The sequence below is a fragment of the Strix aluco genome, chromosome 9, assembly GCF_031877795.1.
Source record: "Strix aluco isolate bStrAlu1 chromosome 9, bStrAlu1.hap1, whole genome shotgun sequence".
Lineage (NCBI taxonomy): Eukaryota > Metazoa > Chordata > Aves > Strigiformes > Strigidae > Strix > Strix aluco.
Genome location: NC_133939.1, coordinates 14,534,611 through 14,557,976, shown reverse-complemented (window position 1 = coordinate 14,557,976; position 23,366 = coordinate 14,534,611). Strand labels below are relative to the sequence as shown.

Sequence of the window (23,366 nt, the reverse complement as noted above, 5' to 3'; positions counted from 1 at the left end):
AACATTTACAAAATTCTAACAACGTAAAGCCCGCAGATACACAAGTATAACAGCAGGATATCATCCAGCACTCTATGCCTGTAGTTAAGTACAGTTTTTCTTTTAGAAACAGTTCACAAGAAGCAGATCCCTTTTAATTTTATGTTTTTATTACAATGTCCCCACACCTCCAAGTATAAACACTGAACCCTCCCCCATTTCTCATCCCTCCCCGCCTCCCACCCGCAGAAAGGCTGCATGATAAGAGACCAAGGTGAAGTGATTTAAAGCCACATCAATGCCTAACACACAGAACAAGTTTGGAAAAGGGAAAGCCTAACATTAAGAAAAGGTAAACAGCCTCTTGATTCCAAAATATTAATAAATAAAATACGTAATAAAAAAATTTATTTTTTCCCATTTGGAAGGATTTCCACAACAGAGGAATAAATTCAATAAAATAATGTAAAAGCTGTCCTTTTGGAGTAAAAATCAGTTTTAGAAAACAATAGTGTACTGTAGGTTGCAATTATTGTACCTATACTTAACAAAGAAGTCATAGTGCCTCAGACTTGATGTCCTTCTACTGTTCCCCATGCATGCCATAAGTATGGCTTGTTACTGATACATCATATCTATATGATATACACATACATGATGCATCTCTGCAGAGGCCCCTTTTTAAAAATGAACAAAAACATTACTCTGGTGTCACAAATATTCCCTGCAATTAAAATGGAGAAATACGAAGCAAAGAGTTACCTTTAAAGCTTATCATGGTAGGTACCAGACTGTTCAACTGTTCTTACAGTAAAATATCATGGTAGGGAAGAAAACCCATCCACTGGATTCAAAAGGTGCTTTTATCTGGATAGTCAAACTAGCGAAAACAGGAACAGAGCTACCACTATGCTGAAAGACCTAAGCACCATAGTATGTCTGAAATACACAGTACTTCCAAACAAACTATGAACTCCTTTAAAGATCTGTATCACCAGTGGGGCAAGAAAACAACATCTTAATTTTCTGTTCAGATTTTATTTGAAATCTAATTCAAATTGTCAAAGCTACAAAAAGGGGGAACATTTGAGTTATTTCTGCTATGTCACAACATTCTAAAACAAAGCATCACTACTGCCAGCAGATCAGTTACACGCATTTCTGATGAAACTTCTAAACACAAAAACGTTTCTTTTGGGAAATAGTCACAATGAAGATATTTTGTACAATATAAAACAATGACAGGTCTACAGATGCCGATACTCATGAGTATACACGTGCATTCACAAAAAAAAGTATCAGGAATGCTTTTTTGTTTTTTAACAGACTGTTCAGGCACAAAAACAAAACCGCATTTCCAGTAAGTGACAGCATCATAAAAAATATTAACATTGTCAGTGTTTGCTTTTCTTTGACTTCTTGTGAGATCTGTGAGGAGAACGGGACTGAGACCTGGACTTTTTCCCTGACTTTTTAGGGGATCTGGATCGTGATCTTCTTGATCTTTTGGGTGTCCTGGAGCCAGATGGCGACCTGCAAAAAAATGAAGTTTTATGTCAAGTACTAATTGATAAGAGCAACTTTTTCTGCCATTATTTGGCATTTATTTATTGAGCTATACAAGGTAAAAAATGTTTTTCTCTAGTGAGGGGAAGTAACAGAACGATATCCTGGTGTTGAGAAAAAGGCAATGTTTGCATTATAAGGTTTTTCATGTATTTTGGGCTTAACTCCAGTGCTTAGAACCCACAAGAAAAACACCACCAACTCATGTCCTTAAACCAACATAAGGCATTCACAACCTTCCACATATGCCTCAACCACCTTGGCTCTTGTATTAATAGCAGCCTATACCCATATAGAAGAGAACAAAAATGAATAATTCTGTTGAACTGTGTTATGCTGAAATACTTCTGACTCTCAAACATGTTCAGCTTGTGATACAACCCCACAGAAAAAGAATGGACACTGAATAAACTTACTGTCATCTAACCCACACCCAATACATTAATCCGATATAATCTAAATTGAATGACCATCATATTAACTCTAAAAAAAAAAATCTCAAATACTTTTCTACTTCTATTCGAATTCCTTAGAGCACAAGAATCTGATTACTGTAAATATGTGCTATGATTTTCTCAACAACAAACAAATTTTCCTCAGCACATCTGAGGAATCTTGTATCAGTAAGATATTGTGCACTGCTAAAAGAAGTGGAAGCTGAACTTTCGATTTCTGAGCTACAAAAGTATTAATACAATAATAAAATCTCATCCCAAGTTTAACATTAGCTACAGACCAATATTTGTGTCAGTCTAGAAAGTAGGAAATACCTACTTTGGAAACAAAAACCTATAAGCAGTATCTAATCTAGGGGTTTTTTTTCATTAAGAAAACAAAGCATGGGAGAGGAGCTTCATGTAAGCAAATCATTAGTGAAAGACTACATGCTCACTATAATTCTGGAAGTTCTATAGGCTACAGAGGATTTGTCCTTTGAAAATAAAAAGCTAATAAAGCAGCAAGGTGCTTTGGTTTAAAGCAGTATTTCTCAAAATTGTCAGTAAACGGGTAAACAAGAACATAGAAGTAGAGCCTAGAGCTATCAAAGCAGGAGGCTGTATACATTTCAGAGTCTCCAAAGATATTAACCAGGAACATGCAGTACAGTCCATTATGAGAGAAAATACTTGTGTATCAAATGTGCTCTGCTAAAAAACACGCAAACAAAAAACCCCAACGAAAACACACCTATGTACTTAACTTTTCTACAACCTGAAATAGAGAAGATACCAGCTTACCTTTTGGCTTTTTTACTGACATCTCTGGGAGAATCTTTATGTGATGACCGAGAACGTGAACTCTCTTTGTGGGACCGTTCAGAGCGCTCTGAGCGTTCTGATTTTGGTGACGGAGATTTTGCTCGTCTACTGCCACTGCTGCGAGATGGACTAGGTGAAGCACTGTGTCGTCTTTTCCTTTGTAAAGAAAGCAAATACAGTTATGTACATACAGATGCAGAGATACACAGAAGTGAAAATTTATATTAAGAAAATTGATTCCTTTCTGTAGATTTTTTTCTTTTGCCAATGTAACATTAGATCCTTTTAAGTAATTAACAAGTGGTAGGCCTTTTATTACTTTAAAAAAAAAAAAAAATCAACATGTGCACCAGATTTTCTCTGATTGAAAAAAAATTAAGGCCCGTGACTCATCTTTGTTTATTGCAGTGTAAAAACATTCTGTTATAGCTTCCTGAAAGGCAAGGAATTTTACCATATCTACACAATACCATGGAAGAGTTTGACTATACAAATATTAGAAAATCAGAGTGTACGATCAACTACCCTAAAACTAGTTGTTTTGAAGAATTTTCATTATGAGATTAATACATTTAAACTACTGCAAGTAATTTGCAGTGTGACTTCAGTACAATTTTCTGACTAATACACTGCAGTCAATTTACAGCTAAAAGAGAGTTAAATATACCCTGTTTTCAACTGGTCATTATTTTACCATGTTTCCTCAGGGTATAAAAGACCGAAAAGGGGATTCTATTCAATAAGGTACATCACTTGGGGCAGGATAAAAATGACAATTCCTTCAAAATTTTGAAGTATGTTTTTATATCCAAAGTGCATTTTTTTGTTGTTGGGTGGGGTTTTTGTTTGGGTGGTTTTGTGTTTTTCCTTTAAAATAAGATGCGTGATACAACATAACTTCAAGACTGCCATTATATACAAAGATACTAACTGTGAGGTTTTTCCTTCCATCCACTTCACTCCAAGCAAAGCCATACCTCTCTTTTCTTGTTGGTGTACATTCCTCCTTTTCCTTCTTATCTTTGGACCTGGATTCAGATTTTTCCTTGTCTTTTTTGTCTCTGTCCCGTTCTCTTTCCAACTCTTTTTCTTTTTCCTAAATTATTAGAAGCATTCATGATTTCAGATGAGGTGTGACTAACTATTAAGTAAAAACAATCGAGCTATCACAAACAGCACAAAAGCATTGAGCACTGAAGGAACACAGCACATCATCGGGGAAAGAACTAATGGCCACACCATACGCAGACTTCAAATCTTTACTACTCCTTTGTACACAGCAGAAGTATTTATTATAACACAAACACTGACAAAAGCATGAGAGATGTCACCCTATATGAGAAAGTCTGACTATCTAATTGGAAGTGAACAGTCTTCAATTTTGCAAATTTCAGGGAAATATTACAGCTGTAATAGATTTTCTAAACTAAACATGAAAGAATACCAGGAGCCTATTTCTACTTAAAACATATGTATTAATCTTCATTAAATTCAGACTGACAATTGAGAGATAATCTCATAGCTACAAGACATTTAAAGAAAAAAAACTACAAACAAGATTCTGCAATAACACCTACTCTTCTCAAGAAAACCTCACAAAAACGATCCATTTCTATATACCAACAGGACCATTTTGAAAGAAAATATATACCCTGAGCACGCCTCGTCTATCAAATAGTTAGAAAATTAATTTTACAAAAAATAAACCTAAACCATCAGGAAGTCTGAACACAGAGATCAAGAGATTAGCTTCTTTCAGTACCAGCATTAAAAAAAATTCCTTCCATGGCAAAAAATAAACAGATATTCCCTGCATAACCCATAAAGAAGACAAAGAAGTGATGATTTAGCTAAATGAAAGGCAAGGGGGATGGTAGGAAGGAGAGAGGGGAGATAACACAAGTGCAGGAAATACCAGGACAACTATGCTAATTTAGTCTCACATTTTCTTTACATGGAAGACTTACCAGTGAAATTTTAAAGTGTCCCTTTTCGTTAAACCTACTGTTGCAAACTACTGTTAGATTATACTAAAATCAATGGCCTCTTAGGGTGTGCCTTATTTATTTGATAGCACAACTAATTATTTCATCTTGATAAACAGGAATAAACAGTATTTTAAATAGCTCTAAGTTCCTATTCTCTTAACAATATACAATACTACTAGCAAATTTACTCTTGGAAAGCTTATTCTATAGTAAATTAGACATAAAAAAAAAATGACCAACCACCAAGTTTGTGAGAAATCAGAACCAGTATTACATTATTATTATTCAAATTAACTTTATTATGGCATTAAAGCAAAAGATAAAGTTATTCCCTTAACAACAGGGTTATTATTGTTTTAAAGAACACCTGTTAGAATTGTCATTAAATATTTCTTAACTAAATATGACCTTCAGCATTTAGAGTGGAAGTGAGATAATCATTAAAAATTTAATATATTGCAAGCTGGTGGAACTAATTCAACACAAGGCACCTAACAAATTACCAGGATTATGATTTCTGTTTTTTTAAGCTACCATCTCACTAAACATCCTGTGCTTACTGTACAAATCACTTCTTTCTCCAATTACAGAAAACACTGAGGAAGTGGGAAGTTTTAAGACACAACTATATTTAAAAGGAAAGTTACTTATAAAAATTAAAGCCTTAACTGCTAACATCGACCTTCAAATGTGTAAGTCTCCTGTAGTGATCAGCTTTCTTAATTTTTACAAGTCTCTTTCTTCAAGGTACTATGGAAAATTACTGTAGTGAATTAGTCAAATATTGAACACCAACTAATGCAAAGAACAGGTGACAAACAAGCACCTGTTGAAAACTGCCTATTTGTATTTAGCTTCTAAGAAACTGCACGGGTATCTAATTTCATCATTGATCCGTCAGGCTGTGAAACCAGATTAGAGAAGCAACTACCACTTACTCTCACTAAACACACTGTCCGAACATGTTACATGTCCTTTCTTTATGTTTCAAAGATTCAAGATCACATGACATCACATTTGATGCTAGTTTTTAAAGCCACTCTGACTTCATAGTCCAGAGAGGACTACCAAAAATGGTAAAGGTACAGAACTATTCACACTTTTGGGTGACAGTATGAGCTAGAATTATCCAGGAAATCTTAAGACACTGGAGAATCAGAAGCACATATGCTGCTTAATACAATTCTTTGTCTTCCTTTGGAAGCCTTTAGCACAACGGATCAATTACTAAAAGCAAAATTAAAAGTCTGATTAACACCTTCAATTGACAGCTCTCCTTTTCCTTTCCCACACCTAACTTTATGTAGTAACTTTGCTTTATGTAATAGATCCAGAAGTGACCTCTTTAAGGTTTCAATACATTCCAGCGATACCCATCTGTACACTGTGAAATACTACATTATTATTCTGATTAAAAAGGGAGATTACAGCTACTCTGCAGAAAGCACTCGGACTTAGACATGCAGTTTGACATTACAGTAGAATTTCAACGAGAACCATGTGCTGTTATATTTTATGCCACCTTACATTTGATAAACTCAATAAAAGCCTATCACAGAATCAGAGCCAAACATAAAGAACATTTCTTACCCTCTGGAGCAGCTTGTCTCTATAGTGTTCAACCTGTTCCTGAAAACTCTGGCCTGGTTTCTTGGGTCTTTTCCCAGACTCTAACTCATCCTGAAACTTCATCACCTTAAGCTGTGAAAATAATACTGACCATTAGGTTATTGGGCTTATTATTATCCAGTTAGGCAGCTGGCTGAAAATGAAATTTCCATGATTTATAATCTCTGGTTTTCACTCTTTCTACACAAGTTTGTGCACAAAAAGATAGTAACTTAATTTAAACTGGATCAAAGCAGCAAAACCACATACTCGTCTGCAGGCACCTGCAGTTGTTTACAGACATATTAAGAACTAAAAATAAAGAGATTTTTTCCGTTATTCTAATAAATTCTGTTCCATCATTAGAACACTGCATCCTTATATTTCTTAGATCATTACCTGTTTATTTTCTTTCAAAATGAGATCATTTACTGCAGGTGTCTTAATAATATTGTTTCAACTTCTCCCAAGTTTTCCTTCAGAAATTACCTTTTTTTTGCCATTTAACCCTAAACATTAAAATCAAATGACTGACATAATTAGGACATAAAACAAATGCATCTCCTCTTCAGGGCTGTTTGCACAGAGTGGCTGATTTCAAAGAAGTGATTTTTACTGACATAATCTTTCACATGCTATCAAGCTGAGCAACAAAATTCAGTTCACTAGTGCTGCTAAATGTAACACTGAATTTACTGTGATAGTATCGCCAACTGAGTCACAAAGTTAAGCAAATGTCAGAATTCTTCCATGTGGGTTTTTTTTTTTGGTCTAGATACACTAAAATCTTTCTCCACGTTGACTCACATCATAAAACTTCACTCACATCTCCTATCATTTGTCAATTCTTTACTCTTACTGTCATGGCCTCTTATAAACAATCCTTCAGTTTTTTTGGATGAGGAGGTGTCTCAAGGCTTGGTAATAAATCATGTTGCATTTGTCAGCCCTCTTCCAAATATTAATGCTCTGACCCTCCTGTATTTCGTGTTTCAATACCAACTTGCACAGCCATATATGAGTAGATTTTTCCAGTGCTTGAGGTTTCATTTTTAGCGAACACACAAAATATTTTTCTCTTCAGAAATATTTAAATCTTCCACACTGAAAACACACAAAGGAAAAAGATGTTGCAACTGTGTCCATTTTGATTATTTGAAAGGATTCTTATTCTCCAGGTCCTCAATTCCCTAATATGAAGTAGGCACAAAAATAAAAACTCTAAAGGTTTTTTCTTCCCTGTCAAAAGCAGCAGGCCAGACGGGATATGAAGACACGATACATTCTAATTAGCCCTTCTAATTATTGACTGAGCAGAAAGGAAAGGTATCACAAAAACAAACTAATCACAAGAATAAATATGTTAAGAAACATAAAACCCAGGCAAGGATAACACTACTTTGAACAGGCTTTGGAAAGGATCTCCTTCCCCTTCAGGTACAGAGCTTATGCCAACAACACATTTTTCATTTTCGTCTCAAATATGATGAAGGAACTTGTTGAGGGGGGTGGGGTGGGGGGGACAGAGACATTGCTATCTTGTACCATGGTAAATTGCTGACAAATGTTGTGCTTACCTCCCCCATTTACAGAGTATGCTCTACCTATGGTTGAGCATTTTTCATTTTTGCTTACAATTCGGCCAATTAAACAGTCAGCAGCCAATGGAAAACTGACATCATCATTTGTCACATACCACTCCACCTTCCACAAAGGCATTGTTTCTTCTCCCCCCCTTCAAATGTAGAAGTTTCAAAAGCAGGAGTACCTCTTGGAACCATATATTCAGTGCCACCCTGTACGACTTGTTCTGGTGAGAAATCAAGATTGCATGCTCTACCGTGATGTAAACTCCAAGGCCATTAGTTGCTTAGCACATTCAGTACTGAATAGAAGGAGTACAGAGGAAGCTTAGCTGATCCACAAGGCCTCTTGAGCTGCCATAGTATGAACTTGACCATAAGACTTCTACTTTGTTTTCTCAACTAAATCACCCAGATAACCTAAAACAAAAATGAAAAAAAAAAAAGAAACCCAAAACAAAACAAACCCCCACCCTTACAAGATTTTATTTCTTTATATTTTTAGCCAACAAAGCTGTGACACTATCTCTGTTTAACCATATTTTGAAAGCAAGAAAACATAAGTCTATAACCCAAAGCAACCTGACATGAAGGAAAACTAGGAATCTGATCAACAGGCTTTATTTGATTTAATAAGGTAATGTGGACACAAAGAAATGCTGAACTTCCAGCAGCCTGTCTTACATGCATGTTGCACAACTCACTGCTGGCATAAAATTTAAAATGCCAGGAGGAACTATTTGCATGTAACTTTTCCAGTAATGGGGAGGGGGGGGAAGGTGGTCATTAGCAGGTGCCTAGAGGAAAAAAGCCTATACAATAACCACTAACTCAACACCTCCCCGTTAAGATTGTATGGTTTCCTGAAACAGCTGTGGTCTTTTACAGACCAGTCATCAGTGGATCTCTCTTCCACATACTTGCTGTAGCTCTCTTTGAACCTGACTCCTTTTAGAAAGACGCTGTGGGTAGAGGAAATCAGCTCTAGTACGTCCCTGGAAAAGGAGACTAGGTGTTACAAAATACTGAGATGGTATCAACAGCTCACTACAGAAGATCATTCTCTTCCACCTCCGTTCTCTACTCCGGCACTCCAAGCAAAAGGTTCCTCCTCCACCCTGCCCTTGCAGCAGCTCCAGTGCTTGCCTGAGCCTTCCATAAGCCAGATAAATTCACTAATCCAGCAGAAGTCCACCTCTCACCTTCAAATTTTTTTCCCTGCATTAGTGAGATGTATTGTCTCAGGGGAAGAATGAGCAAGTGCCAGAGCTCACAGGTAGGATCAGAATATTCCCTTTCAGTAGAGGTGAGCAGTTAGATCAGATCAGCTCATCCTACACCTTCATGTACAGCAGCTTTTGCTACCTGCTCTAAAACATCACCACCATAACTATGTTTTAAAAGAAAAGGATTTACTTCGGTCCCAAAGATTCAGAAAAGAATTCTCTCAGAATTACCATATAAACCTGTATGTTTGGTGTAGCATATTGGCCGTACTGAACACTCTTCTTACTGACCTTTTAATGTAGAGTGTATGATGTTTATATACCTATCACACAGTTCCAGGTACCCGCTCAGGAGAGAGACCCTTAAAACTTAGGCTTAAACCTGCTTAAGCATCTAACCAATAAATTCTGTAAGCATTCCACTTTCTAAACCTCCATTTAGAAAGAACTAATACATTCTCATTGAATTGGTTATTCTTTAACTATTCTTGTCCAACAGATAAAAACTATTAAGCCTGTTCATCATTAGGAGTAGATACATTGACTTTATCTAGACTATGTCTGGAGTCAGCAATGCACACGGTAATATGGAAGGGGAAAATTTTTCAAAACCCTGTGCCAAAACTTTGTGATACTAATTCCTTAGACACAGCAGTCTCCCACAGCAGAGAGTTTAGAGGTTTCCAGAGACTACAATGTAGAAGTGTCAAATATCACTGGAGTTCCTGTGAGCAATCTCTACTAAATGCTCCAATGAAGGGATGGTATTTCTCACTAACCATGAGGAGGTATCTCTTGTAAGTTCAAGATAAACAGCTCCACAAACATGACTCTTGTGTATCGGTTCTCATCTTGAAATTTTCCCTCTCTCTCTTCAAACTCATTTGAGGAGAGTTTAAAAGATTCAGCCTTTCATAGAAGTTGAGGCCTTGATTACAGACTAACCAGTAAACTAGTAAGTTACAGAAAACGGTAACATCTTGCTACGATGGTCCAGCGAAACCACAGACTGACACAAACTGAAGCCCTGCCTGTAGCTTTTTGCATTTTGACACAAACAGGTGTGCTGTGAGCAGACTCCCTTCCTGAAAATTAATCTATTTTCAAAAACTGTTCTTGGTTTTCTAATCTTCTGCTGATGCTGTCCGAGTCCATACACAGTGGGTCTTCCGGGGGGAAAAAGGCTTTTTCACAAGAGGTTATTCCACAGTTACACAGCCTCAGAACTTAAGTAGCCAGGTTCAAACACAACTTACTTAAGGTAAATTAGTACATACTACATACTAGGATTAACTAGGAAGTTAATCCCCGAATGCTTGATGAAAGATAGGAATTTCTGCTTAATATATAATTGCACTCAAATCTAGACTGATTACAGACAGGAGAGACAACCAAGCAGACCAAAGGGGTTTGTTTTTCCTCAAAACAGACTCACCCCCAACAATGGCTGCAACAAGTCCTAGGCTTTGCTAGAAGCAGAGCAAAGTATTTCTTTGAAAGCCTGAGTTTTCCAGTGAGTCTACGAGCAGTGGAATTTCTGCAGCTACAATATTATCAACAACAGATGACAATGATACTGATGTACACATGTGAAATACCTCTTCAGCTGTAGCAGATCTCTGACATGCTCAATCGCACTTTACAGGATGTCACGTGTCTTGGAGCTAAGCAATTCCTCACTTTTGTCTTTGTGTAAAATAGAAGTAGATTCCAAGCTTTAAAATAGACCAGAATCTGCTGAATTAAGATACTCATTATCTCCTAAGGAACAACTGCTATAAATAGCAAAACTACTGGTCAAGCAAGAGCCAATTTGTCTCATCTGTTATTATTAAGCTGCAATGAGTAAGATATTTAATTGGATTTTGCCATTTTGCAGTGGCCTCAAATGAGCTAGGTACAGAAGCCTCCACAGACTGTGAAGACCAAAGGGTTGTATTGTTCTAGTGATGATTACAAGACTCAGACAGCTCCTATGACTTGATGAACAAATACTCAGATGTGAGTATTGTGCATACTAAGCACCATAATCCAGAGAAAGAAATAATGGAAATTGTATGGAACTTCATTTTTTTTGACAAAGGTACTTGAAACGCACAACAGGCCTTAAATACAATCTGCTCTTGTGGACTATGCTTAATCTATTCGTATCTTGTGGTCTAGTCATTCTCTGTTGGAGACTGAATACTACACTAAAGGAACTTTGATCTTGTCTGGTACAGCAATTCATAACAAAAAAGCAAGGAGAGTAACCTCCTTTCCTTTGTGACATGCAGGATAAACTTCTTTCGCTTTCGGTAGAAAAACAGATTGCACCTGAAATACCACAAGACATTTTTGTCAGGGGAGAACCTGTTCACGCACTGGGCAGGGAGGTACTGACAAAGTACAAACACAGGACGGTATAAGAGAATCCAGTCCTGCATCTCAGCAGTATGTAGCAGCAAGGCTGAACAGGAAGACTGAAGACCATTAGTCTTCTACTTCTGATTAAGCAACTGAACACTATTTTGAGGTCTCAGGTGGCTAACACAAAGGTGCGTAAAAGCAGCTATTAAAGATGACAAATATTCTGTTTGCCCCTTTTGGAAGCACTGATACATCTGGATTTGCGAAGAGCCTGCCTCCTGCTGCAGATGAAGTCTGCGCTTGCGCTATGTTGGGGTAGAATTATAAAATCTTGTGCAGCAAGATGGGGACAGAAGTAAAGTACCTTAGAGAAAGGCCCAAGGAGGACAATGCTGCTTCACTTTGTCTGTAAGTTTTTGTACATTCTGAGGAAACAAGCTTAATGAACAATTTAAGCAACATAAAATTCCCATTTTTCTAACACTTCACAGCACTGAGGTCTCTTTACAAAGAGGAATATACCTTTCTTTTATATGTCCCTGGGGCAGGGAAAGAGATACATACACACAAGCATAGCACTATAAAGACCATTCTGAAATTTGAGTTATAATGTAAAGCAAAGTGCCATCTTTCCACACTTAAAAAAAAAAATTAAAGAAATCACCATTCCTCAGTGTTACAAAAGAGCCTCTGCTCTTGCTGAGTTCTGGAAAGAATTCACACTTCAGCAAGGCTAACAGGGGTATGGAGAAGACAAACAAAGGGTTAAAATAGCTTGTCTTCTCTGATGGCACCAGTCTGATGGCTGTGGCCAAAGTTTGTTTCTTACTGAACTTTCCCCTCCCAGCTGACAAACTCAATTTACTAACTGTGTGAAGAGAGAGAACTGTTGTTTGTATTCATCAATTTCCAAAAAGTCCATGAAAAAACATGTTTCAGCATCCCTGGTAGTCACTGTGTAAACTGCTAGGCAATCAGACTTTGCTTTTTTTTGGCAAATATTTTACACATTTTTTATGTGTATATTAGATAGCATAATTGTTAAAGCTGGTAATTGGTTTGGTTTTTTTCCCTTAGTTCCACCCCTCAAATTTAATAATCGATATCTTCTTTGGCAGGGACTGGGTACATACTAAGAAGAAACATTGAACATGAATGCTTTAAAGTAATACAGGGAGTACTTTCCTGTCAATGACAAACCTGAGGAGAAATTTTAAAATTTAAGTATTTCTATATAGTGTCTGAAACATTCTGAAAATAAAATAAAAAAAACCACAATTCTTTTCTGGCAATTCCAGAAGTCTGAAACTGAGGTGGCAATTTACTTACCACAAAGAACAAAGATGGCAACATGAACTTGAAAACCTCAAATATTTGCCACCTAAAACTGTTACAGACAGGATACGTTGATGAAACAACTTACAACACTTGTGCAGTGCAAAATTGACAATGGCTAAACTAAATCACTTCCCTAATCTGTCTCCACAACTGCCAGGATAACATCTATAAAACAGACACTCAATCTGAAAGGAGCCCTCTCCATAACCACTATAATCATTACTACAGCAAAATGAAAACTAGTTTCACTTGTACTTTCGTTAGTCTAACATGATAGATTTTCTACAGAACTACTGCCACCATGAGTCAAGTCAGACATAAATCCCATTTAGCTTGTCTCAAATTCAGAATGGCTATGCATCATGAATTTTCAAACTGCTATGCAAAGCAAGAGGTTTCCAAGTGCTCAGTTATGGTCCATTAATCTTAATAATCTGAATAATTAAAGAGAAGTATATTTGGAAGAAACAACAGTTGTGACGTTTTAAAATATTTCTTGTATATCTTCAAGTATTGTGGGGCTTTGCTAATGCCTAATTTTAGCTAACTAGTACATTATAGCATAAATAGGTAGGCAGCCACAATTCCACCTTCAAAACATTACCCAAATTATAATCTGTCGCTTGGAGATACAACAACTGCAAGAAGCAGTTTAGCACCTTTCTTAATATCATTTTAATGCACTGAACAGAAGGCACAAGAATTTCAGTATTCAATGTATCATGGGTTTTAACACTGAATACAAGCTGGGAAGTCACATGCAGTTTTAAACCTGTTTTTGCACGGCACTGTATGACAGAAAGACTTCACTGCTAGACAAAGCTCATGCTAAATTCAAGTTCTAGTTAACTTCTCAGTCAACCATAAGCTTAGAAGCCAGCATGAAGACATGAGAATCTGTGCTCATCAACCTTAACAGGTATACTAACACCTATGCTTGGAGAAAGGCTAAAAGAACGAGTGAGCCCTATAAACTGCATGTAGGTCTTCAATTAAAATGCCCCATTTCCGGGACCACCTGGTTTACTTGCATCTACTTCTTTGTTTAATGGCTGACCCAGTGAAAAGAACAACTTTTAAATGCAATAAAATACAGACACTTTGAGGCAAGAGACAGAAAGAACAAGAAAGGCATAGGACTAAGGCCACATCCAAAAGTCACTCCCATTTGCCAAGTGGAGAGGAAAGTGTAGAGGCACCGAAGCAATCTAAGGCTACCAGCGGTACTCAAAAAGGACACTGAAAAGAAGAGTGATTCTCAATATGCAATATCCCGACTCAATTTTTCATCTTTTCCTGCATTATTTTGAAAGCCAAAATAAGGCAAAGCAAGGCTGTAAACATACCTCTATAGAAATACAACGGCCTAAAAAACCCACTATATAATAGGACTATAATTATTTCAGTAAAAATAACTCCCTATTACGTGTAGAAAACTCAGGGAGGACTGGAAAGGTACAGAAGGGTGGCACAAAACACCACACACTGACCTCTATCTCTCGGAGTTTGGCACGCTTTTCTTCACTCATTTCTGAATACTTGACTGATGACTTGGATTCAGGCATTTCTTCCTTAATAGGATTGGAATACATGTGTTGCTCTTCTGACTTAGAACTCTGAGTGTCTTCCTCATCTTCACTTTCTTCTTCTTGACTTTACAGAAAACATACAGAATTAACTGCTATATAAAGACAATTATCTGTTACAATATTTACTATCTCTCCTACTTAAGTTTCTATGATTAGTTACTGGTTTTGAAATTTGTTAAGTAAGATTATGTTATGTAAAAGTCTGCAGCTACAAAACAGTCTCCATCTGTGAGATAGCTATCTTAATATTTTCATTTAAATTGTTAATTTTATTACTCAGATAATCTACACTTTTCATATAAACAGAGTGCAGAAGAATTCTTGAAATTTATGGTCACCAAATCCATATCTAACTCACCTACAAAACAAGTCCACTACCTCAACAAAATCTTTAAGTGCTGTAATTATGCTCTCCAGATATAATAAGTTTTATAAAAGAACAAAATCTACTACACTTTTGCTTTTTGGAGACAAACCTAAGACATGGCAGATACTCAAAATTATATTCGCAGACTGGCCACTAGAGTGCTGCAGGACTACACGCAATGCAGTAAGATATTTAAAGCATTACTAATACATGCTCTCAATTGCCTAAAGAACAAAGCAAGAGACTGGTCAAAAACAACAGATGGCATGGAGTCTATTAGCATCCAAAGAAACACACACATCAGGACGTTATTCACTGTGTTTGTCTCACAAGCAAAAGTCAGAGGTTCAAATACATTCACACATATCTGACATCAGGATTCCAAACTGTAAAATACTACCACCTTAGTTCTTACTATTTGACATTATCAGACCAGCATCAATTTAAAGATTATGGTTAAGAACTCTACCAAAAGGTGTAATTTATCATGTTAGAAAAAAATTATGGGGCCTGAAGGCATGCTGCACTAAAATCCTGATTTTTCTCCATTTTCTTACTTTCAAAATTTCATTTTTGTTCTGCTCTTATAATACATATGTATCTTATAGGCAGTTCCAAAGACACTCAACCTTAGAGGCAGAAAATGAATATGTTTTCATCAGAATGAAAAAGTACTTACTTTTGAATTTCTTCCTCCTCAGATTCTTCATGTTGGTCAAAAAGCTCCCACTTAGAAGTAGTAACAGCTAGAAGAGACAGTAAGATAACTTTAACAGAAAAAGCTATCACTAATCTGAAAATTAGTATTTGTAAATATAATAATTACCATGTGATAAAATATACCGGCATCTAGCACTTAATACAGACTTTCTGTTTCATAGAAATATTCAAAACTGCACTTTAACAGAATATTTACTATTTACATAGATATTCACTTACATTGCATATCATGTTTCAGTAAATCCTTCAAAAGCAGCCAAGTATTTGTCAGTTTCTAAAATCTTATCTTCCAAACAAATATTTAGAAAGCCTGCCAGCCACATACACAGATTTTTTTCCAGTATTTATTGTTAATGAAGCGGAAATTATTTTTAAAGATTGGTAGGTTACTGAAGTAGAATAACAAAACCAGAATACACTATTTTCCTTCACTGAAGTTGTAAGCAAAAAAAGAAGTTAAAATTGAAAATCGTACTGTGTTACTACAGAAATCATATTAGCTCTTTTAAACAGATCAGTTGAAAATAATCATGAAATAGGTAAGTGACATTAAGCTTTCAGTTTGCTTAGGGAAGTGTTTTAGTTTAACATATACTTTGAAGCTAACCTTGAGCTTCCAGTTCTGATTCATCCACTGCTTCCCACTTCGAAGGGGCAACTTTAAATATAGGCTCATTCTTCTTTGAGTCTTCAGCTGCATCCACTATTGGAGAAAGACACAGAAAAATAATTTCCAAAGCACTTCAAAAATTCAAACAGAAAAATCCTAATATAGCAACCAGATTTAAATACTGAGGCATATTATACAGTTTTATTATTTCCGAAGGAAAGAAATTAGGATTTGGAACCTGATGTGCATAACATCAGAAGACACCTACTGTGTCTCTGAAGCCATTACAGTCTAAAAGCAGTTTTTAAATTAAATATTCCTAGAACAAATTGAAATTAATCAAGTCAACATTTTACAAAGCTACGTTCCATGTTAATTCTTGGCTGTACTTGTAGAAACTACTCAGAAAAAAAAATCATCATCAAAAATTGAAGATTCAAACTGTAGGTAAAGTTGAAACGTTTCATACAAGGAACTCCATCAAGATCATCATCCAGCGATTTAATTGGGACTCCATCCAGATCATCAATAGGAGCAGCATCAATAGGAATTCCATCCACATCTTCTAGTGGAGCACCATCAAGCTCTTCCTCAATGGGAGCACCATCAAGATCATCTGGTACTTCCTGAAAGCAAATAATGAATTATTTCAAGAACAAATCTACATTGCTTTTCTTTACTTCTCCAATTATCAATTTGTTTTTAAAGAGTAGCTTTAAAAATACCTAAAACTCAAAAAACTCAAATTTAACAATTGTTACTACTAAGTACAGTTGCTTGTTGCAGAGGAAAAACACTACAAAATCCTCCTACAAAAAAATTTTAAGAAAGAACTTGGAATTTGTCCACAATGTACTAGAAGCTTTGCAGTACCTATATTCAAAAGAGGAGGTATGAAGCTGAGGTTTAGCTTGAAATTAGCCAATTACAGTCAGATAAATTATACTTACTACATAATGAAAGATTCCCTGAGAACCAGTAATTTGAACAACTGACAGAAATCAACTGTTTAGCAGGAACACAAATAAATGATAAATACACCTACGTATTCTAACTTGCTAGGTACAGGCACTGTCCTTCATAGAGGCACGTTCACCCTGCTCTACTGCTGAGGGAAATAAGCTAACCTTCCAACTACACTGTAGGTCTCCTTCCTGCTGTTCTGAAAAGCATGCTTCCACAGTTACAAAATGAACTTATCCTATACATACATCCATTTATTAGTGTCCACTGTCTTGATTCTCTTAAATAATATTTATACAGAACTGCAAACAGATCAGTACACATTCACTCAGTGCTAATGGTGTTCTAGAAATTTTAAGTATAGAGCTTCAAAATACTGAATAATTTATACATGTTACTATGCAATAACTAAAACTTGCTACATATCATGTTTAAAATAGCCTCTAATAAAATAAAAAGATATAAAGCGTAACTAGAAAGTTAGCAACTTACTGCTCTAATACAACACAGCAAAGATTGAAGTAGAATATGACCAGTGCAAATGATCCATCACAGCCCTCCTCTCAAACTAAGAAAGCTCTGATGGCTCTATTACATGCAAGTGTGACACCCACACTAAAAGAAATGGGATGATTCAGGTAGCCAGATGCCTAGCTATTTAGAACTCTCAGAAATTAAAACTGATGCCTGAAATTCTAATGCAAAGTTCACAGACAGATACTACAGAGTATTTCCAATACAATGGAAATAGCTGTCATTCTGCACTAGTCTTTGCTCTGAAATGGCTTCACAGTATAACTTTACCACAGCACCTAATCTACAAGCAACAAATGCATAAGCAGATTAAACAGTATTTGCATCTGAAAATATGTTACGCCTGTATTTATGAGCAAGGATTCAGAGGGAAAAAAAGGTTTATTCACACTAACAGAGATAGCAAATTAATCCTTGCCAGCCCTATTTTATATTTATACGTTTTTCCTCACCATCTGCTAGTATCACTACCAAGGTCACTTACCTCTGTTTCTTTATCTTCCATAATATTTACGAGCCCCAAGAAAATATTCTGTAGTTTGATCAGAAATGGTTCTGGATATATCGCCCAGTCTTCCCATGCTCGGAAGCACGTCATAACCCGTTGCTAGAAGCAATAGGAAAAAAAATGGTAATAAATTTGCATTAAGAAATTTAAGTGATCGGAAATACACCACAGAGAACTACTATTGTAGACAGCTACTCCTAAGTAGTTCCATACTGGAGTATATTACAATGATACCATGCTGAGCAAGACAAGTAATTTCACAAAAATACGTATATAGGAACCACTTTTTTAAAAATCTCACTAGGGTTTTTTATTTTCCCTTTAAATTCCTGTTGCATTATCAATTTCAGCTGTTCATATCCCAATAGTAAATTTCATTCTACCCAGATGTTCTAAGCAGGTGCCTCTAATAAATGTAATAGAAAATATCTTTCATAAAATAACTAAAATTAACACTGGCTTATTCATATTATTGAACTGAAATTATGTTCTGACTTTCATTTTTTTGTAGAAGTATATTTGAAATGATGGGCTTCAGCTCAAGCTTGACACATTAAATGTAGCTGAAGATGTAGATAAAAAAACCTACTGCCTGTCTTTACCATATTAATAAACAGTTTTAAAATAGCAGATAACTAAAACTGATTTGCAATGTAGAGCAACTGGGAGCAGAGAAGGTAGAACCACCAGAATAAAGACCTTAATGCAAAAAAACTAACTACACTCTAAGCTTTGTATTTAAAGCTTCTGATTTAAAAAAAAAAAAAAAAAGAAAAAAACAGAGGCATCTTGAAAACAGGAGAAGGAAAAGCCAGGCTGAGCATGAGAATGATGAGAAGCAGAGTACTTTATCTCAAAAGTCACTCTCAACTCCCCACAGATAGACTTGATTATCAGACCTCAAAAAATAAACCCTATGACAAAAATGTTAAAAAGTAACTTTATGCTGTTATGTCCAGCAGTTTCTTTCCACACTGAGCAGCCCAAATTTATTTTTGAAACTGAAATATAGGTGGTCCAAAAATAATCAGAAAGCTACAAGGCCTTGTTTGCAATTCAAGTACTAGATAGATATCCTCTCAACTCAACTATACCTCTACTGGTACACTTCAGCTGTTAGATGCTAATTTTCTTCCTTAATTTCAAGTCTATCTTTGCAATAGAGAAAACTTTTTTTTTTTTTTTTAAAAAAGCTTATTTAGGAAGTTTGAGGTCTAAACCACCTATCATAGTATGCAATCTCTTGTGCAGGAACATCTATTTGACTTCTATGTCATGTAAATAACAATGAAATACATACCTTGAAATTTTCAGACTGTAAATGGCCTTGTATTGTACGGTAAGTAGCATTGAGATCAGAGAATATCTGACATAATTTTGTTTCAAAACTAGAATTAAACATATACATTTCTTAGTTAAACTTTGTAATATCTTTTCTGGACATACATAATTCACGAAAATACCTGGGACACAGGACTCAAAAGCACAAGGTTCTGATCCCTATAGTAGCCATGACCTGAACTATAAAACAAATATGATTACTGTGCATTAAATCACCTTGGACAACAACAGAACTGTGAAGGGAGATCTTCACATCTGCTGCAGTCTCTTTATACAGCCTGGAAAGATTGGAGGAGGATAAAAGAAGTTTTACAACCTTATATACACTGAAAGAATTGTCTCAAAATTCAATTTGTATTTAAAAAAATTCTTAGTTATGTTTCTATTCTAATTTACTCAGTGAGGCCCTCAATGAAAGCACAGTGAGTAACAGCTGCCTAGCTTCCCTTGAGCTTCTCTCAATGTGCAAAAAATAAACTGGCACAGCAAAGACACACTGCAACAAGAAACATCATCTGCAGTCACTAGAGTTTTGTAACACGCTGAATATTCCCCCTCATGCTACCATAGCATTAGAGACTCCAGGAAGTAGACACAATCAAATGTCTGAGGCAGAGTACCTTTGTCCTGTTGAGATATTTTTCCTAAATTCTGCTCAGCATCTTAGAAAGAAAGTAAATGATCCCTTTTTAAATTCTCCAAACTTCATGGAGAATTAAAAAACACCTTTTAATAAAAAAAATTCTATCTCAAAAATTGACTTCTTCACATGGACTATTTGCTATACCATATCTTGAATGCTATCTACAGGCTCTCTTTTTGTAAAGAGGCACATGAGTTATTCCTACCCCTACGAGGTTCCATGCAAGTGGTCCCTTGCACAGGGCATATCACTTCTTGCATTATAAAGCAACCCTATGCACTAACATGCTACATCTTATACATTGTCATCCAAAGAGATTAAATGTCAGTGCTATAACAGTATCCTCATAGAAAAGCGTGAATTTCTCTACAACCACATTTATCCAGAGATGTACAAAACTGAATATAAGGATTTTTTTTTTTTTAAATCATCAATCACCTAAAATATTATACTTACAATTTTCTATAGTAGGAAGCATTGGCAACTTTAGCTGAAGAGTTGTACAACACATCCGACACTAGATATAGTCTTGCAATCTACAATAAAGAATGTTCAAATTAAGCTAACTCCAGTTTAAATTATCCCGAATATATGCATTTTTCCAGAAAGAATACAAGATAGCTCAAACTATTTAGAAGTATCAAACTAGAACTAAGTGTAACACAGCCATATTGTTAATAAACATGCTAAGAGGCAATGAGTCCCCTGTTATGCTACAGGGTACTAGCCACTTTAACATGGTATTACATAGTATTACAAAGGCCAGATCATGGCATTCCAATTTTTATTGCCTCGGTTGAACAGACTATTCTGCTGGTTTCACAGTAAGGCAGAACACTATTTACAAGCAGGTTCAGAAAGAACAAAACTATAACAAAATGGCACAGGAAAAAAGCATACTTAAATTCAAGCCCACATTTTAATACAAAACCTCAATGATATCTTAGACTTATAAAATAATGCGTGTAAATTATATGCATGTGCTGTTTAGTGAGCTCTTCCCCAAAATGCAAGATTTATATAAAATCTCCACACCTTCTTAGGAAGAGGAGTCTTCAGAATGGACAATGATTCTGTAATGCAGTCTACAATTTCTTCAGCAGCTTCCGCATTATTAAGACAGAAAACCATTGCATCACCAATATCATTCTTCCTAGGTGTTAATCCACGTAGAATTTCCTCTAATTTGTCCCTCTGTCTGAAATATCAGGAATTTTAATACTTTCAATATAAAATTAACAGTACTTTGGGGAATTTCCATTTGATGATGTTTTTGATTTTTCCATCTTTAGGACAAAAGCAATTTTAAATATTTCTATATTCTGTTGACTGATTTCTTTTCAGTGACTCATGAGCATATGCATCCACATTACATAAATAAACAAAGTGCAAAAAATTCCCACTCAGGTCTTGACTACATACAGAAATCAAGGAAAAATATCTGAGAAATACCTAATGCAGCAGATTAGTATCTCTAACAAAGTAATTAGCTTTCTGGATTTACTTTAATTCTAAAACAAAATGGATAAATATAAAGCATGCAAGTAGTTTCTGCTGCGGAATAAAAAACATTAGATTCAGAAAGGTAGTAAGTAGCAATTATTTCAGGTCTTCCCTGACCTCCATATATAGAGAACACTCTCAAAAGGGTATCTTATTGAGTCTTTCAAAAACAAGATATAAAAAATAAATTATGGATTAAAACCTCCAGAACCATGACTGGTATAACTATGATGAAAAGAATAAAAGAAGAAAAAATTTTACATGCTAAGAACACAGTTGCAAGAATAATAGCAAAACTAAGAAAATTATGTATATATTTCCACTACCATAGCCATCCCCACAATTCACAGCAAAGAACTCTGATGATCTGTCTCTTCCTGCTTATTAACAACTGCTCCCAATTTTGAGTTCTGATGCACAGCATCAATAAGTCTAAGATAATAACTGTTTAGTTCATGAGATCATAGCAGTGTTGAGAAAGGTGAAATAAACCCCCACCAACAGCTATTAACAGAAAATGAGGAAAAATTATCATCTTCCCAATCCCCTTCAAAAAAAAGGGTTAATAACAATGGGATTGAAAAGACTCATTGTTCAATGATGACAAATCTAACCAAATCCAGAACATATTTAGCCACAAGTATCATTAAAAAAGACTAACTGAAAAGCACTGAGGTTAAGAGAGTTTCTAAGTAATATTACAACAAGCATGTAACATTTTAGGGATGACTTATTATAACTACAAAAACACAACAAGAAGAAAACATGCAGATTAGCAGTTAAAAGAGCACTATAAAGTGATGGAAGTTCGTACTCTTCCTTAAGTGCACCCTTCTTGTTTGGTTCCTCCACAAATGCTTCCGTTTCCTGCTCTTCCGACATCCCATGCAGGTATGGATTCAAGGGTGGTGGCCTCCAAAATGATCCATTTTTGAACATGCGGAAATCTTCTGTCCTCCACTTGGTTGGAGCATCTCCCTACCAAAAAACAGAAGTATTTTTATTTTGATGTTCTTTCATTTCATTATGCCTGAATTTATGAATTGTCACTAAAATTCTACTTGCCTGAAGAATTGAATAAAGCTTCCATCTATAATATACATGGGCTGGAGTCTGGTTTTCAAATAAAAACCTAAACCAAAGAGCAAAGACACAAAACATATTATTTAACTGAAGCAAATTAAAGGGAATAAAAAAGAAAAAATTATAACCAAACCCTGTTTAGAATCCCACCTCAGCTACCAAGTGAACTTAAGATAGCTAAAATCATGAACACCTACAGCACAGCTGTGCAGAGCAAGTGCAACCACTCCACGCACATATATATATATACAATCTTCAAAGCAGTGCAGAATTCCACAAAGGCACTGCATTTCTCAGAAGTTAAAAGCAGAACAAACAGGGTCAGAAAGAACGACTGTGCAGCCCCACAGTAAAGCAGAAGAATTATCAGTGCAACAAGTCACTATGGGAGCAACTGCAACCTCAGCACATGTGGTGCAGGAACTCATACAGTTAGGTTGCTCAGATCAAATACTAAATGACTTGAAGTTTTCCACCAGTAAATTGTCTGACGGAACACTCTGACAAGATCAGGGCGGTGGGGGGGAAGAAAAAAAAAAAAAAAAGGCAGCCCATTTTTAATGGCCAGGGTATTGGGTATTTTGACCTGCGTATTTTCTCAACGCGTAT

The 23,366-nt window shown here is 35.8% G+C and overlaps 1 protein-coding gene across 9 annotated transcripts in view; it reads right to left on the bottom strand.

Annotated features, from left to right (window-relative positions):
* Window positions 1-997: 997 nt before the first annotated feature.
* The window catches only part of U2SURP (U2 snRNP associated SURP domain containing), a 46,054-nt gene continuing 23,685 nt past the window's right edge, over window positions 998-23,366 (bottom strand). For 6 of the 9 annotated variants that reach the window (XM_074833829.1, XM_074833831.1, XM_074833832.1 and 3 more), the window contains 14 exons: window positions 22,736-22,806; window positions 22,489-22,648; window positions 21,207-21,369; window positions 20,628-20,707; window positions 19,488-19,575; window positions 18,164-18,286; window positions 16,652-16,808; window positions 16,180-16,275; window positions 15,532-15,598; window positions 14,387-14,549; window positions 6,383-6,493; window positions 3,782-3,900; window positions 2,784-2,960; window positions 998-1,512 (listed from right to left, as the gene is read on the bottom strand). In XM_074833829.1, coding sequence (XP_074689930.1) covers window positions 1,374-1,512; window positions 2,784-2,960; window positions 3,782-3,900; window positions 6,383-6,493; window positions 14,387-14,549; window positions 15,532-15,598; window positions 16,180-16,275; window positions 16,652-16,808; window positions 18,164-18,286; window positions 19,488-19,575; window positions 20,628-20,707; window positions 21,207-21,369; window positions 22,489-22,648; window positions 22,736-22,806 — 1,714 coding nt within the window. In that variant the 3' untranslated portion in view covers window positions 998-1,373. The other 3 variants (XM_074833834.1, XR_012624293.1, XR_012624294.1) reach the window with 3 other exon arrangements.